The following is a 15,904-nucleotide window of genomic DNA, read 5'->3' as shown; positions in this document are numbered from 1 at the left end:
TCAGTTTTGTTTCCATTTTTTAATTCTGCCATTTTCTCGTAAAATTTAGGTTTTTAATGGACAACAGATCTATTGTTTGCCAAATCCCAGCTATGAATTAAGAGCATAGAAAGAGTCAAAGCTACAGCAAAAAATTATCAATGTACACAATTAATTTTAGAAAATAGTTTAGTACACTTTGTTATAAAACATTTCCAGATTATTCACATGTACTTATCAAATTTGCTCCTGATAATACATGAAAACATATTAACTAAATAAACCGTGCATAATAAATCCTATGCAAATTATATACAAAAAAGCAAAATAAGAATACATTCATGTTGAAAGAATATTGAAAGAAGACAGGGCACGTTCTTACGGTGCCGTGGCAAGGACGAAGCAAACAGCCGTTTTTCGCCCTGTGATGAGATTAACTACCAACCAACAACGCTATGACAGCCACAGAGAGCCACACTCTACGTGTGAAATGCGTTATGCAAATACTTTTACCAGCCACCAGCCGGAGCAACAAGAGCAACAAAGAGTTTCCGATGCAGGGTCAGAGGGGGCTGCGTCCTGCCGGGAGAGGCCGGGTTCCACAGCTCTCCTACTCACCCCTGCATCATCAGACCAGGCGAGCCGACAGGTGAGCACCGCGTGTGAGCCCAGGCACCAAGCTGAATCGGAAGGACACTTCTCTTAAGTCATGTGTTGTACGCACGAGCACAGCGGGAGAAGCTACTGACCCCGACTGTGTGTCCTGCCGCCTGTACACATTTACAGAGTTGGGGGACTAAACTGTCACCACTCCAATAACTGCTAAATTGAACATTTTACCGAGACAGATGGGAAGTAAACCTAACCAATGAAATTTCTTGCCAAAGGCACACGCAGGAAACTCCTGGATGGGGTGGCCCTCCCCTCACCGCCCGCCAGGGCCACTCTCCACTGGCAAGCGGGGAGCAGGCGCGTCCCTCGTTCGGCATCAGCAGGTGTCTGGACACCGGTGACAGGGACACGTAATGAAGGAACAGGACGTTTGAACTTTTGGCAACCAAACACTTTCTTTTACAGCTCTTAACTCATATAACTTCAGTAGAACTTCTAACACAAAGCCCTTTATGCTTCAAAAACGAATGACAAACGCGAACATGGTGCACACATCCACCTCCAGGGACTCAACTTCCGGCCGAATTGGCTATAGGCGCAGAGCGCTCTACACGGCACAAGCCAGATTCTAACAACTGTCCCCTGCCACCGCTGCACTATCCCCTCTCACACCGGGAACGCGTGCCGGAGCGTGCCTGGAAACCGGGGCTGGACCTCAGGCAGCCCCCTCAGCCCTCCACTCACAGCGCGACGCCTGACGACCCGCAGCGTGGCCTCCACAGTTCGGATGGTGCCCAAGACCCTGGGGGACCTGTCAGCCCACCTCTGGTTCTGAGAGCTGAGCCTTGTCCGTAAAGGGGTGTTTCCTTCCTGCCTAAATTATCACACCGGGCCTGACGCCATCATGGTCCCAAGCTGCCTGGTGACAGAAGCCCTTGGGAAGGTGTTTGACACGAGGCTTTCCAGGCTCTGCTTAAAATGAATTAGTTGGCTGGGTTCCCCTGGCAACCCGCAGGCGGCTGGTCCTGACCCAGCAGCGGGCACCCACTGAGCTGGAACCGTACCTACTGGAAGCTCACGAGCTGCCAGGGGCGTAAGAAAAGATAATCTGAGAGTGACCCTTTCATTTCACACCTATTTCAAGACGAATTGCCGCTAGAGAACTATGTGCTCACTAAACAGGTGGGCGAGCTAGTCACAGAAATGCCACATCCTGTGCCAAGGTGCCTCATCTAGAACTGTCCCACATCGGTAGAACCTGACCCAGCAGAAATCTGCTTCCCGCAGCTTCCAGGGATCTTTTTTCAACAGAACTAGGGATGTCGGAGCTGCCGGGCGGGCTGCTGGAGACCTGTCTTGCCATGACAGGTTGACAGGCCCTGCCCTCCTCCTGCTTTTCTTTCGTTTTTTTAAATATAAAATTTGTTCTAGTGAAAATGATTAACATTTTAAGCAGAGGAAAGAAAAGTGATCTACTAGATTCAATTGTAAAAGGACTTTGTTATTTGCTATACAAATACACATTTCAGCTTTTACAGCATCCGCTCCGATTCGACCTAACTTTCTTCAAGAAGAACAAGAGATCAACAAGTCACGTCTGGCGCTTCAAGGCCACTGACATCGAAACGCAAACGCCCTCTCCAGAGTTTCTGCAGCTGACAGCAGCGCTGAAGATGACCCGCAGGCCCCGGGTCACCACGTGTTTTCCCCGTTTCCCAACAGCACACACACTCCCTTTAAGGAACAATCCCATCAGGACAGACCGTCGGCCGCCACCTTGACCTGCAGCAGTGTTCGGCCGAGGTCTGGGCCGCAGCTTCCCTACGGGAGCTTCCTCTTCTTGGAGCTGCGGTCCTCCCTCTCCGGCACCCGGCCATCCCAGGAAGAGTTCCTCTTGGTGTGACGGCCCGCAGGGCCCCGCCGCTCCTGGTTCCCCTCGCTGGAAGCCCTGGTCTCTCTCCGGTGGCCGTGCTCCCCTTCCTGGTCACATTTCCTTTGATCGCTGGCAGCATCGGTGCCGGCGGCTGGAGGTTCACTCGGCACGCGAGGTCTGTGGCTGCTGCCGGTGGCAGAGGGCTGCTCTGCGAGGCTGCCCAGAGCCTGGGGACTCACGCAGCCTGGCTCCCCCAGGGGAGGCGTGGCTCCAGGATACTGGGGGCTCAAGGGCTGTGGGTCCTGCAGGCACTTCCCTTTGGTTTCAGGGCTCACGCCCATCCTCCTAAAAAGCCGCGGGTCGCGAGGCTGGTCCTTCGCAGGCGGCCTTTCCGAGTCCTTTGCAGCAACAGTCGCAAGAGCCTCCTTGGAGTCAGAGGCTAGGTGGCACAGGGACAAAGCAAAAGCTACCTTGGAGAAGCTGCTGTCTGGCTTGGTGCCGGGCAGGTCGCCGCCCTGGGCTCTGGCCACCTCGGGGGTGACGGTCAGAGGGTGCGTCAGACTTCTCGTCAGCACGGGCTTGAGTTTCAGGATCTTCATTGCGTCGTGCTTGTAGTTTTTGTCACAGGTCTTGATAATGGCACCGCGCTTCTGTGCGTCCTGAATCAGGTGATTCCAGTGCTGGTTATCCTTGAAACGAAGAGGGAGAAATAGTTACGCCCCAAAGAACCGCGCACCTGCTTGCAAAGCGTGCGGTTCCGGCTCTGATCCCGAACAGACGAGCCCACGTTTATGAACAGAGAGTCTCAAGAATCCATTACTTGTTAGACGAGGCTGAAAGGAAAAACAGGTTAGAACACAGCGCGACACACCACGTCCCCGGACCTCCCCACCCATGAGGAGAACGGCTTCCGTTTTTGCCACTGCCACTCGTGCTGCCTGGGGACCAGACGCCATGCAGATCTGCACTGGCTGACAGCAGCCTCATGTAGCTACTTAAAGTTCAATTAATCACAATTAAATGAAATTAAAAATTCAGTTGCACCAGCCACATGTCCAGCGCCTGGCAGCCGCCTGCAACCGTGGACTAACATGCCGGACACTGCAGACACGGAGCAGCACCATCAGCCAGAAAGTTCCCTGGACGCTGCTGATCTTGAGTCCTGCCTGCCTCTTAGCAAGGCTGACGAGCTGGAGCTGGAGCAGGAAGGACCCTAACTTTTGAGTGTGTGACAGTTCTGGAAAAAGGTCCACAGCTTTTACCAAGCTCCCAAAGGCCCCGACTCTGGGAAATAAGCACTTCGCTTCCTGAAACGCCACGCCAAAGCCGCCGGGCCGCCGTCCGTCCCCCTTCTAGAGAAGCTGAAGCTACAAAAAGCTCGTATGAGGGGGCAGCCAGCCCACTGCATGCGCCTCCCGTGCCCATCTCCAGCTTCCTCGGCAAGGAACCGCCTCTTCACGGCCTCCAGAACTCAGACCTCTTCGGAAAGAAGACAGAACGAGCACGAGGCAGGAAAAAGGGCAAAAGTTAGAGGAGAGAGAAGAAAATGGGGGGCTCTGCTCACGGGGGCCCCAGGCTACTCATGGGGTGGGCAAGGTCAGTGGGGCACGTGCAGGGTTCACTGCTGCGTGACCAAGTCACCTGGCCTCTCTGAGCCTGTTTCCTCATCTGTTAAGTCGGAATATTTAACTGATTCTAAATGTGCACTGTCTTCGCACTTTACCGTTTCTACACTTGGGGTGCCTCTTGGCCGGATGGCGCTGCCACGTATTTAATCCTGGAGGAATCTCTGGCGAGGCAACTATGACCCCTGAACTTTTCGTCAGGAAACGATTTAAAAAAATGCATCTGGCTCTGGCCTGAAAACCTGTCCAAAGACATCATCTGATAAGACTCTAGGAAGCACTGGCTTTAAGACGTGGAGAACAGAGACGGGGGTTGGACGAAAGCCCCAGAGGCCATGGTGGGGGCGCTCAGACGACGCCGCGCCACCAGCCTCTGACCCTCTGACCGCACAGGGCGGCCGGGTGTGTGCAAGGACACGCATCCTTGACCTGGGAAATGACTAAGTGGTGTTACACGCTCAAAGTGGAACACTTTTAGGAGTGCCCCAGCCTATTCATTTCATTCGTGTTTTCTCTTATGGATGAACAGGCATGATATAGTGGAAATCTGTCTGAACAAGTCTAAGAATTCAATAAATATAAAACAAAACTTCTAAGTTGAAAATAAGGTGGTATGTCAGTTTAATAGTAGTTCAGTAAAATAATGCTGCACGCTGTCATTAATGGCTTCTTGAATTTGATAAACTACGGTGACAATGCTGACTCCCCAGGGCTGTTGTCAGGTTTAAAGGAAGTCATGTAAATAAAATGCAGTGACGGGCATACGCCGGACAGGCCCCCTGCAGGCAGTGCCAGGCAGTGCTCGGATGTCTTCTCATGCAGGAAAGCTCTAGAAATTCTCACCCTGCAGCTGAAGCACACATGTGAAGCAGGTGGCCAAGTCTACTACACCTGAACTTGGTGTTTAATCCAATCCTAAGGCCACAAAAACAGCTCTGAGAAGGGCATCGGAGGAAATCAATCAATCCACTGATCCCATTTCCGTAAGGAAACCGGAGCGTAAAAAAGCCCCAAGGCAACAAAAGTCTGTCTGAAAGCCTGAGGATGAACTGGCAGATTTTTCTATTCTATTCCATTCTTTACGTCTCTTTTTGTAGCCTGAGTCCCTAGAGTGAAGCCAGTGTCACAGCAGGAGGTCCGCAGTCTTCCAGTTTGTGCCAGTGTGACCCCCAGGCTGTGAGAATGGCTGCTTCCCAGGTCCTGGTGGCCTTGCTCACCCGCCCTTCGTCACTACGGCTCGCGTCCAGCCCAAATCTGACAGGGGTGCGCTGCCAGGGCACGAGAAAACTCCCAGGTGGCAGGTAACGGGGGCAGTAAAAATCGGGGTGCCCACAGGGTCCCTGTAACCAGCTCTACCAACATTTTACTTTACAGATTTAAACATCATCATCAAAATTCACCTGTGTGAAAATAATAATAGTAACAGATTATTCAGTTGACAATAAGTCATTTTTTAACACTCAGATCCTTATGGTCACAGGAAAAATAGTTTTAAAAAAACTCTTTATTTTGAGGTTAACACAGAGTCACAGGAAACAAAAAAAAAAGTCCGCAGAGGCTCCGGGCAGCTTCGCAGTTTCCTCACATAGTTATGGAAAAAGCTTTTTAAACTTTTAATTTATATGTTAATTTTTGTAGCAGAGGGATTTTGTAGTGAGGACAGAAAAACTTTTAATTATAAAAACATATTACCCCACTGAATTTTACCCTCAAAAATACGAACGGAAGTTCAATTTCAAAGAGCAGAAAGAGCAATACTGACCTCCAGTCCATCAGAGGCATTTAAGAGCGATGTAATAGATTTACTTTTACTTTTTACTTTTTTTTTTTTGCTTAGATTTGCTTTTAAAAGCTTTAAAATGTCAATATTTGTAACACAACAGAAACAAAGTCATTAGCAATACTTAAAAACAGGGTACACAGCTTTTAAAAATTCTCAAGGAGGCACACAAAAGTTCAAGGCCACAGATCTGAGAGTTGAATGAAAGGCTGTACTTGACCGCCCCCTGGTGGCACTAACCAAAACAGGAGAAATCTACTGAGTTGGCTTCCATCCTGTAACCAACCAATGACTGTGAAATTTAGAAATGAGAAAAACTGAAGTTATTACCCCTAAGGAGACAAGTAGCAAATATATGCTTTATCTAGCTGTAATACTACCAAATTAAGCTGTACCATTTGTCTACCAAAGAGGTAATATCACCAAATTAAGCTGTACCATTTGTCTACCGAAGTGGTATACCACTCACTTCTCAAGAGCGAGCAGTATTGCTCTAAGTGCCAAAATGGAAAAAAAAGATCCAATAACTCTTGTGAGGTCCCCCTCTCTGGCATTAAGCTGGGCCAAGAGCAGCCACAAACGCTCCTGTTTGCTGAGTGCCTCTTCCAGCCTTTTACATGCATGGACTTACGTATCGTGTTAGCAATCCTATGATGTGGAAAATTTTTTAAACAGGTGACCCAGGGCACACTATGGGCCCTGGGCTGAGAAAAGGGGAGAGGTTTCCAGATGTAAAAGCTCTAGGAAGAAGTCGCTGGAGGACGCGCAACTGGGGGAAGAGGCGCATTACTTAATGTATCCCTGAAACCATCTCCATTTTCATGGAGAATAAACACTGAACCTCAACCCAGTATCAGGAACGATGGGCAAACTTGAGTTCTCTGGTTCCCAAGAATGCACCTACCATCAGGGTCCTCAAGTGTCCGAGGATGAAGAGGCTGTACTTGGCTCGTGTAATGGTGACGTTCAATCTCTGCAAACTTGCCAGAAATCTAGGCAATGAAAAAGAAAAACGAAGAGTTACTTCTCTCTACAGACTGGCTTGGCACGTCAGCGTGGGTGACACGCAGGCAGCGCTCTAGCACTTTCCTCGGGCTCCTTCTTCCTTAAAGTCGAAGAGCTTTCCCCTCCTTTCCCAGCACAAGGTCCCTGGCCCAGACGCGACTCCACATTAAACACAGTGATCAAAGCACCTGGTGCTTTCAAGTGTGTAGCTTCGAGGGCATCATTACCATCAGAGGAATGCATCTGTCAGTCTCCTATTTTGACCTGAATGAGATACTAGAAATTTTAACAGTATGATTTCTAAGCCTTAAAGACATCCTAAAAATATGATACTAGATCAATGTGTCTTAAATTTAAATATATTTGAGATTATTAAAATATTGTGGATCAGAAAAAAGGTCAGAAATAACAACTGGTGTATGATAAGCAGAAATTTCAAATTAGTTGGAAAAGAATGGACTGTTTGCAAAATGGTCTTGAGATAACTGGCCTCGATTTGTATATACAGACTATCTCTAGGGAGGGGCAGGGATAACTTAAATTACTATTTTAAGAACAATTAAATTTATTTACAATCTACAAATTCCACCTGTCACTACTCATGAGAAGAAAATCTCAGGGCCCCCGAGACTCAGGGGAGTTTTCTGTCACCCACTACACGTCCTTACCATCCACAGCAAGTAAACGGACAGTAGTTAGGGTTAACAAAGTTAGCCAAAGCAGGAAACAGAGAGAAGAGGAAAAACACGTAAGCCACATCCCACGGGAGAATAACACGCCCCTGCAAAATACACTTGATTCAATGATTTATTTCACTTATTTAATAAAAGAATCGGTTCGCGCTGTGACATGGATTAATACATAAGGTAGCAAGAGAAGCGGACCCAAGAGTGGATCAATTTCACGACTTAAAAAAATCAATGACAGTTACTCACCCGATTGAGCCTTGCATGGCATTCGCTCTGACACACGTGACAATGACACAATCTTTCTGACGACCCTGGAATGCATCCACAGTATCTACTTCTGCTGGCCTATTTATGAGAGAGAAACACGTTTACTGGAAAAAGTAAGGTAAGTATTAAATATGTTTACATAGTATTTTTCAGAAACTTTTTCATGGTATCTTTATTTACTGAAACATAATGCGCATAACACAGACTCCCCATGGTAAAGTACACCATTCAGTGGCTTCTCATCCATTCCCTGTGCTGTGCGACCGCCACCACTATCTCATGTCAACATCTCTGTCACCTAAAGGAGAAGCCCTACCAGCCCTCAGTCTCGATTTCCCTGCCTCTCCAGGCTCTGGCAACCAATGAGCTACTTTCTATGCTGGACATTTCGTGCAAATGGAATCATTGTGTCTGGCTTCTCCCGCTGAGCATGTTTTTAAGGTTCATCCATGTCACAGCGTGTGTCAGTGCTTCATGCCTTTTATGACTGAATATTTGATTGTACAGGTATACCAAAATTCATTTATCCATTTACAAAACCTGGTCCCGCGTTCTTCTTTGCTGGCGAGTGTTCGATTACTAGCTCCACCTCTACTTTCTGTAAGTTGGTACAAATTTTCTATTTTTTTCTAGAGTAAATTTTGGTAGTTTGTGTGTTTCTAGGTTAAGAAACCTTAGATTTCCAAAATCTAAACTACTGTTTTGCTGCTGAGGTACAAAGAAGACAAAAATGTGACCTTCGCCCTATACGTTAAAACACTAAAAGGGACAAGTAATTTAAGTGAAAAAGGGACAAGTAATTTAAGTGAAAAAGGGACTTCATGAGCCCCTAGAACTAGAATTTGGATCGACAAGTCACGGAACTAAAGGCAAAGGCCTTGGAGATGGGTCTCAGTCAATCCCACTGTCAAGTCTGACGGTGCTGACACCGCGGCTGGCGGGACAGTTGTCTACAAGGGCGACAAGGGCACCCGTTCCCCACCCAGCACAAGCCTGCGGACGCCGGTTAGTCACTGCGAAAGGGAGCAGAGGAAAGAGAAAAGGGAGACTTCGCAGCCAAACTGTCTATCCCCCTTTCTTCTCTTTCATTCATCCGAAAAGCTGGAAATATCTGTAAAAATATAGGTGCCTCACCCTTTTCCATCAAATTCTTTGTCCAACTCCTTCTGAATCATCATCTTCTGAGCCTTGTAATGGGTTATGATGCCGATGTTTCGGAAAGAGACATCTTTTTTTTTGTCTTTAATAAGTTTAATTATTTCCATTACCAGTTTTATTTCTTGAACATTTACATACGAGCTAAATAAGATAGAAAAAAAAAAAAACACGTCAAAACTAAGAGTGGTCCAAGTGCTACCTTAAGGCTCGCTTTGCTTTCCACCACAGTAAAGGGCAGACCAGTCAGTCAGCAGTGACTCGGGGAGGCTGGCGCAGTGACCGCTGACACCGCACATGCACATAAACAGAAAAACCACTGTCTGCTGGAACGTGAGGTCGTAAGGGAGAAATGAGTGTGCAGTCAACTGAAATTTAGGTACCAATTTCTTAAACATCTGTTAACATGGGGACAGCAACAGTAAGAATGGAAGGACAACTATGAAGATGTTATAAATAGCTTCATTAAAGACCTGCTACCTTCCAGACCCCAAGAAAAGGACTTAGATGTGTCCTCTTCCCTAATTCCCCACCGCCAGCCATGCAGGTCAGGCACCACACAACCGAGTGGACGCCACCTGCACAAGTGAATGTGGTGCGAGCCCTGGGGATGAGCCGCACGGGGCCTGCAGCAGGCCAGGTCCTTGCTGGCCGCCTCCTTCACCCCGACGCGTCTCCCAAACCGCACGTGTGCCCTCGTCACGCCAGATGTGGCCTGCAGGGACACTGGGGTGCACTGCACCTGCACCTTTTAGTCCTGAGGCCACGAGCCTTAAATACCCACTATCGTAACTTCAAAACTTGCCACAATTAGCTCGCCATCTCTTCTGTCCTCAAAATCTTTACTTTGCTTGGTCCCCTTTCAGGTCAACGTCCCTCTGTGACCTTCCACGCCCACCATGCTTATGGGGCTCCTTTCGGCCTCTGCTCTGCCCCAACAGCCCCCCGCCAACCCACCCCTCTGCATTGCAGACCCCAGCTGGCCGCTTCTGTGTTGCTACCTCTCCACCTCTACTGACCGACGTCTGACCCTCACTGAGGACGCGATCTGCTCTGCAGCCATCACAACACAGGTGGAGTTTGCGTCCCCTTGAACTTCATGACACACGGGTGGTGTCTGTACCTCAAGACGACTCCCTCCTCTCCCAGCAGCTCTGGCTCCTCTGTGTGTTTCCTAACCAGCAACCACCAGTCCCGTGTTGTCATTCACGGGCCACCTGGATAATTCAACACACATCAAGGACCGTCCGCCTCTGCCTCACACCTTAATTCAGCTAAACCCATACTTAGCCTTCGCCACACTGAACCTGACCCGACTCTCTACTTGGTTGATGTCTGCCTCCCGTCAGAGCACAGCGAGCTTGCACTGGCGCCCAGTGTCCTCCTCACAGCTACGATCTCAGCAGTTATCGACTCAAGTGCCTGCCAACTGTCAGAGAGTACGAGCCCCCTTACACACTGAAGAAGAGACCGAAATACACAGAGAAAAATATCACTAATGTACCATCAAGGAAGGTATCGACCCGGCTAAGTCCAATGACTGCGCCTGGCCTGGGCAGAGAATTGTGTGTGGAAAAGTGTTTTGAACATAAATGCGAACGAAACTAATCTAACAATTCTGGGCCCCTCGCTGGGTACTGAAAGGGGAACGTACTCGTTGTCCCGTCTCTCTGCGCCGTCTCCGACGTCGAACACCAAGTAGGGTTGGAACAGCCAGTCTGACGAGCACCGGATGGTCTCCGTCTGCCTACGAAGAAGCAGCCGCCATCGCCGTTCAGAATACGAGTCAAGTCAGGAGAAAAGTTTTGTAAATTATTGTGACCATCTTTTTTTTTCGTAGGAGAGGGAGCTGGGGAAAGTACGGGGACAAGAAGGACCCTCTCCTGAAATGTGCTTTAGTGAAAGACTCAAAATGGTTTTTATTTCTATTCTAGTGCTATGGGGAATGATCTATGTAATTAAAACAATCATGACTGGAAAGTTACTCATAACAGAGGAAATGAGAAAAGCAAGCCATAGAATCCTATGTAGAGGAAGGTATGATTTTTTTTCTAATAAAAAAAAAAGTAAAAAAGGATATGCGTAGCACAAGGGCTGGAAGGGCACATCCTCACATGGTACCAGTGCATATCTCCGAGTAGTACAGATGTGGGCGTCCCCCGCTTTTCTGCTCACCCACATCTGCTGTGATCAATAAGACTTTTAGAATCAACGAGCAGGGCGGGACCCACCTGTTCGTCTTCAGGCTTCTGCTGTAGATGTAATTGGACGGGAAGAGGCAGATGTCCGGGTGCATGCGGTACTGGACGGTGAGCTGCAGCACGGGCAGCCTGCCCACCACGTTGTGCTCCACATTCTCCTCCAGCAGTTTGTAGAAGCGGGCCATCATCGACTGCTCGTAGCCATACTCCTGGGCCTTCTGACAGGGCGGACAAAGTCGTAGCCTCTAAGCATTTGTCTGCACTCTCCCACGTGACAACAATAGCTGCTGACTTTCATGAGCACGTGGCGAGGCTTAGGTGCCGCCACCAACAAGCAGAGACCCTGAGAGAGTGGGGACTCTGCCCCTGAAAAGCCAGGCAGCATGACCGTGATGATGGTGGAGGTATCTCCTCCAGATCTGGGAAACCCACACACTGCTCAGGAAGAGGTGGGACCTTGTGAAGGCTCACAACGGAAGCCACACTGATGCTAACACAGGTCACTTGGCTCAGTGATGAAAGAGGCAGAGACACATGACACAGACTATTTCTAGGGTACGCTCTCAACCAACAGTAACATTCACTGTCACTGTAAACGAGCCTTTTAAAAGACCAACTCTTCATCCATCCCTCCAACAGACACCCAGCATCTAAACTTTGGGGTGCTGAGACCGCTACGGTGACGAAGATCGAGCCTCACAGAACTCACAATCCAGTGGATGAAACAGACAACGGACTAAGTTGATGCATAAACCCAAGAATGGATTACAACCTGCAGTCTGAGAAACAGTCATCTAACTGACAAATGAAGAAAACTGTCCTAACCGTCATCATGCTTGTGCCCTGGGATATACTTTTCGATGTCAGCATCACACCAAAATTCAAAAAGCATTATATAAAAACCTAGAAACCAAAATGTGCACTGAGATGATGGATTCTTCATGAGTGAAGTTAAACACGTGGGCAAAGTCTGAATATACCTGTTTCACAAACTGTGAGAGCGCGAGAAAAGGTATTACTTCTTAAATGTTATTCAGATATGGGATTTTAAATAGGTTTGTGTAACTAAAGAAAATGTTGGTAGACATTTGACAATTTCATTTACATCCCTAAGATTTTATCTATTCAAGTTAGCCAAAACACCTCATTTTGAATCTTCTCTCTGAGAAAAACAACGTCCATGAGGCAATGCATCTACTTCCAGGAAAAAAATGGGGTTCATTCTACAAAATGAGGTAGGCATATATGTTCCGACATGGAAGGATATACCTGACCTATTTACTGACTGGAAAAAAGCCAATTTGGCCCTGCATGACGCTGCCACCTTTACACAAAGCCACAGCTACGTGTGCGCACGCGCACACAGACCTCACGCCCACCTGACATTCCGTATTTCGGTAACTTAGTTACTGCGTCACCCACTAGAATATAAACTCCACGTTCCACGGAGGGCAGGGGCTTTTGTCTGTTTTCTTCACCGTCAAAACCCCAGAACCTAAAACAGTACCTGAATTAGGCCGGCACTCAGCATAGACTGAAAAAGGTAAAGAAATGAACGCACAAATGCCTGGCAAGGTTTGTTAAACTACTCACTGAACCGTTCACAGTAATTACCCCTTGAAAGGGGTCACTAGAATGGCATATCGAGGAAATTAACTTTGTAATTATTTTCTGAATTTTCAATAAGCCCGTATTATTTTTGCAATTACGAAAAAGCCCAAATGAATTCTTCTCATCTTTGTTGCTTTTAATCAATCACTGAAAAAGACAGGAAAGGTGAGGCCCAGAGATAATCTGTTTTCGCTGTGTGCAGCAGCCCTTCAAGAAGGTCCATCCGCACTCTCAGAAACTGCATCATTACAGAAATGCAAACAGCTGGCTCTTCACTGTCCTCCACGAAGAGAGTCACCTGCAGCAGCTTTCCTACTGACACGGGCTTTTACTCAGAGACGAGACGGTGAGCTTCCAGGCCACCCCAAACATAACCACGCACGTGTGCTCAGACGTGAAAGACCTGCGCTACCATTTAGAGTGACTGCAACGTTAAAAAACAATGACGACGACAAAATCCACATGTGCTCATTCCTCAACCGAACAGAAGAAATGCTTTGAAAACAATCTGTTCTATGGGATTAGTCATGCAGCCGCTACTCTACATCTGTATAAGTTATATGTAAAAACTGTCCTAACAATATCCAAAGTTCATTAAATTTCACCAAAACCATGGTCAAGACCTATACAGATTACCCAACACAGCCACTAAACCAGCGGTCCTCAACCCTTTTGGCACCAGAGACCAGGGCTGCTATCTAACGCCTGAGGATCCGAGGCGGAGCTGAGGCGGTGATGCTGGCGCTGGGGAGTGGGGAGCGGCTGCAGATACAGATGAAGCTTGGCTCGCTGGCCCACCGTTCACCTCCTGCTGAGCAGCCCAGTTCCTAACAGGCCACGGACTGGTACTGGTCCGTGGCCTGGGGGTTGGAACCCCTGCACTAAATCCGGAATCTGATATGTGTATCTAGGAGCCATCTTCAGGGACCAAAGAACCTAGCGGAGTGGATCACACAGTGCAGGTCATCTTCCCGCACAGGCACAGCTCACAGTCGCATTCCTTTCCTGTCACCTTCGCTATCTGAGGATGTGAGGGCCACAGACATTTTCTTGCACTACAGGATAAAGAACTCTAAAAGCGGAAATGTACTCTAAAAATAATTTCTCTTTATAAAGTTTTCTTCAAGTTTGCATATATTTAAATATAAATCAGTAGGTGGAGATGCTTTTCCTTGCTTTTAAAGTTCTTTTATTGCTTTGGTGTTTACGTTATTAAAATGAATTAAATACAGTCTTTCAAAGAGCTGCACACTGCCGTTCCCAAAGGAAAAAGCCCAGTGCACATGGAATGGGGTCCTTCTAGTCCTCTGGTCTCTTCTTACATGGCTCCTGTCACGCACATACAGAGCACAGTTACGAACAGAGGGACCTTTGCAGAGACTCTGACTATGTCTCAAACAGCGGTTCTCTTTTCTCAGCCTTCCCCACTTTTCCCTGCAAGTAACGGATAATGAACCAAAAAAGACCCCCTCAGAAACGCCCCGCGCCCCTTCCACTTGAAAGAAATGAGAGTATAAAAAGCCTCACCATAGAGATGACGGTGGGAGGGAGCTGCTTGGGATCCCCCACGAGGATAAGCTTGTTGCAGCGGTGGATGAGTGGGGTGAGGGTTTCCACCTCACAAGACTGCCCGGCCTGGGGAAGGAAGAACAGACGGAGAGTGTGTCTCAGTCTCTCTCCTCCTTATCTATCCGCGTATGGTCTAATTCTCAAACCTTCTAACCATTCAGAAAAGTATCACGCTTTCTCCTTCTGCACCGAATATCAAAAATAAAAAGGAATTTCTTTAGTTAGAAAAAGGAACAAACAACAAAAACGAAAACACTCTATTTAAAAAAATTTACACGTGTATTTTGAAGTCAGCCACCACTCAAGTGCCACTGATACTTGGGAACCAGCCACAATTAGAAAGCCATGGAATGCCCCGGGGTTGTGTCTGAGGGAACTGTGCGTCTATGTATGTCCCCACCCCACCCCTTTCCTCCTTCCTTGCTCCCTGGCAGGCCTTTCAATTGCAAGACTCAAGCACCTCTTCAATTCAATGACATTTTCTTCAATGAGTCCATCACTCTCACTTTTTGTATTCTTTCATTTTGGTGACTACTGGATTCTGGATCTCCTGGGTCGATTTTCTACCTCATTTTCCATCTCTGGCTCTACATTCTAGCGAACAGTAGGTACCTAATAAATGTTTGCTCAATGAATGAACTAGAAATAAAGGATGTTGGCTGAAAAAACCGTGGCTCAGAGCTGACCAAAGTTATATTTCAACATAAGGCAACACACGTTAACGGCAGGTAAAAATAAGATGCGAAAAGACCATTTTGTCGACATCTCAGCAGCCTCTGCTCATCTGAGACTAGCTCCTCAGAGCACTGGTCAAAGCTGTATGCCCAACGGCTCACTGACCTCATCGACAATGACGCAACTGAAGGGAACCCCTCCCTGTCCCCGAAAAGCGGACTCGAGCAATAAACCGCCACTTGTGCTCAGTGTGCAGCAGATGATGTGGGACTCCAAGATGACATTGCTCTGTGTTTTCTGTGGGCGGCCTTGAACCTAAGGCAACAAATATATCAACATTCAGTTGTATATAAATTCTCAAGTATGATAAGCCTATTTTTTCTATAAAGCAACCCTTTATTATGCTACAGAATAATATTTAGTAAACGTGAGGGGAGAACCCCAAATCTAGACGGCAGCAGAAACAGTCAAAGTAATCAGAAGCCACCAGAACACTGCTTTGCAGTACGGTCTAAGCTTAGAATATGATTTAAGAACACTTAAGAAAAACTTATTCACGGTCTGATATGGTCAAAGTAGATTACAATTCTTACAGCCAAGTGTATGTCAGCAGGCATCAGAATAAGTAGAGATTAAATCATTCTACTGAGTTGCGAAGCAATTATTTGAGTAAAATCAAGATCAGAGCTAAGCTTAAATATGTTTTCCTGTTAGTTTTTAAGTATTTAGTGTTATTCCCTATTTAAAGGCTAGTACCAACAACATCGCCTGTAAAACTGATGAGCATCCTACTCCCACAGGGAGAAAAACCCCGGTCTACACATCTATAATGAGATGTACAGTGAACCCCTGGGACAACTCGG

The 15,904-nt window shown here is 47.4% G+C and overlaps 1 protein-coding gene across 3 annotated transcripts in view; it reads right to left on the bottom strand.

Moving 5' to 3' along the window:
- The window catches only part of SETX (senataxin), a 49,858-nt gene continuing 33,954 nt past the window's right edge, over nt 1-15,904 (bottom strand). For 2 of the 3 annotated variants that reach the window (XM_011370029.2, XM_011370030.2), the window contains 8 exons: nt 15,207-15,356; nt 14,325-14,432; nt 11,217-11,404; nt 10,640-10,732; nt 8,965-9,129; nt 7,810-7,908; nt 6,774-6,861; nt 1-3,153 (listed from right to left, as the gene is read on the bottom strand). In XM_011370029.2, coding sequence (XP_011368331.1) covers nt 2,413-3,153; nt 6,774-6,861; nt 7,810-7,908; nt 8,965-9,129; nt 10,640-10,732; nt 11,217-11,404; nt 14,325-14,432; nt 15,207-15,356 — 1,632 coding nt within the window. In that variant the 3' untranslated portion in view covers nt 1-2,412. Of the gene's footprint in view, nt 3,154-6,773; nt 6,862-7,809; nt 7,909-8,964; nt 9,130-10,639; nt 10,733-11,216; nt 11,405-14,324; nt 14,433-14,465; nt 14,550-15,206; nt 15,357-15,904 lie in introns of those variants that run through there. The other variant, XM_011370031.2, reaches the window with a different exon arrangement.

This window comes from Pteropus vampyrus, unplaced genomic scaffold (genome assembly GCF_000151845.1).
Source record: "Pteropus vampyrus isolate Shadow unplaced genomic scaffold, Pvam_2.0 Scaffold158, whole genome shotgun sequence".
In the NCBI taxonomy this organism is placed as follows: domain Eukaryota; kingdom Metazoa; phylum Chordata; class Mammalia; order Chiroptera; family Pteropodidae; genus Pteropus; species Pteropus vampyrus.
This window is presented reverse-complemented; position numbering and strand designations above follow the sequence as displayed.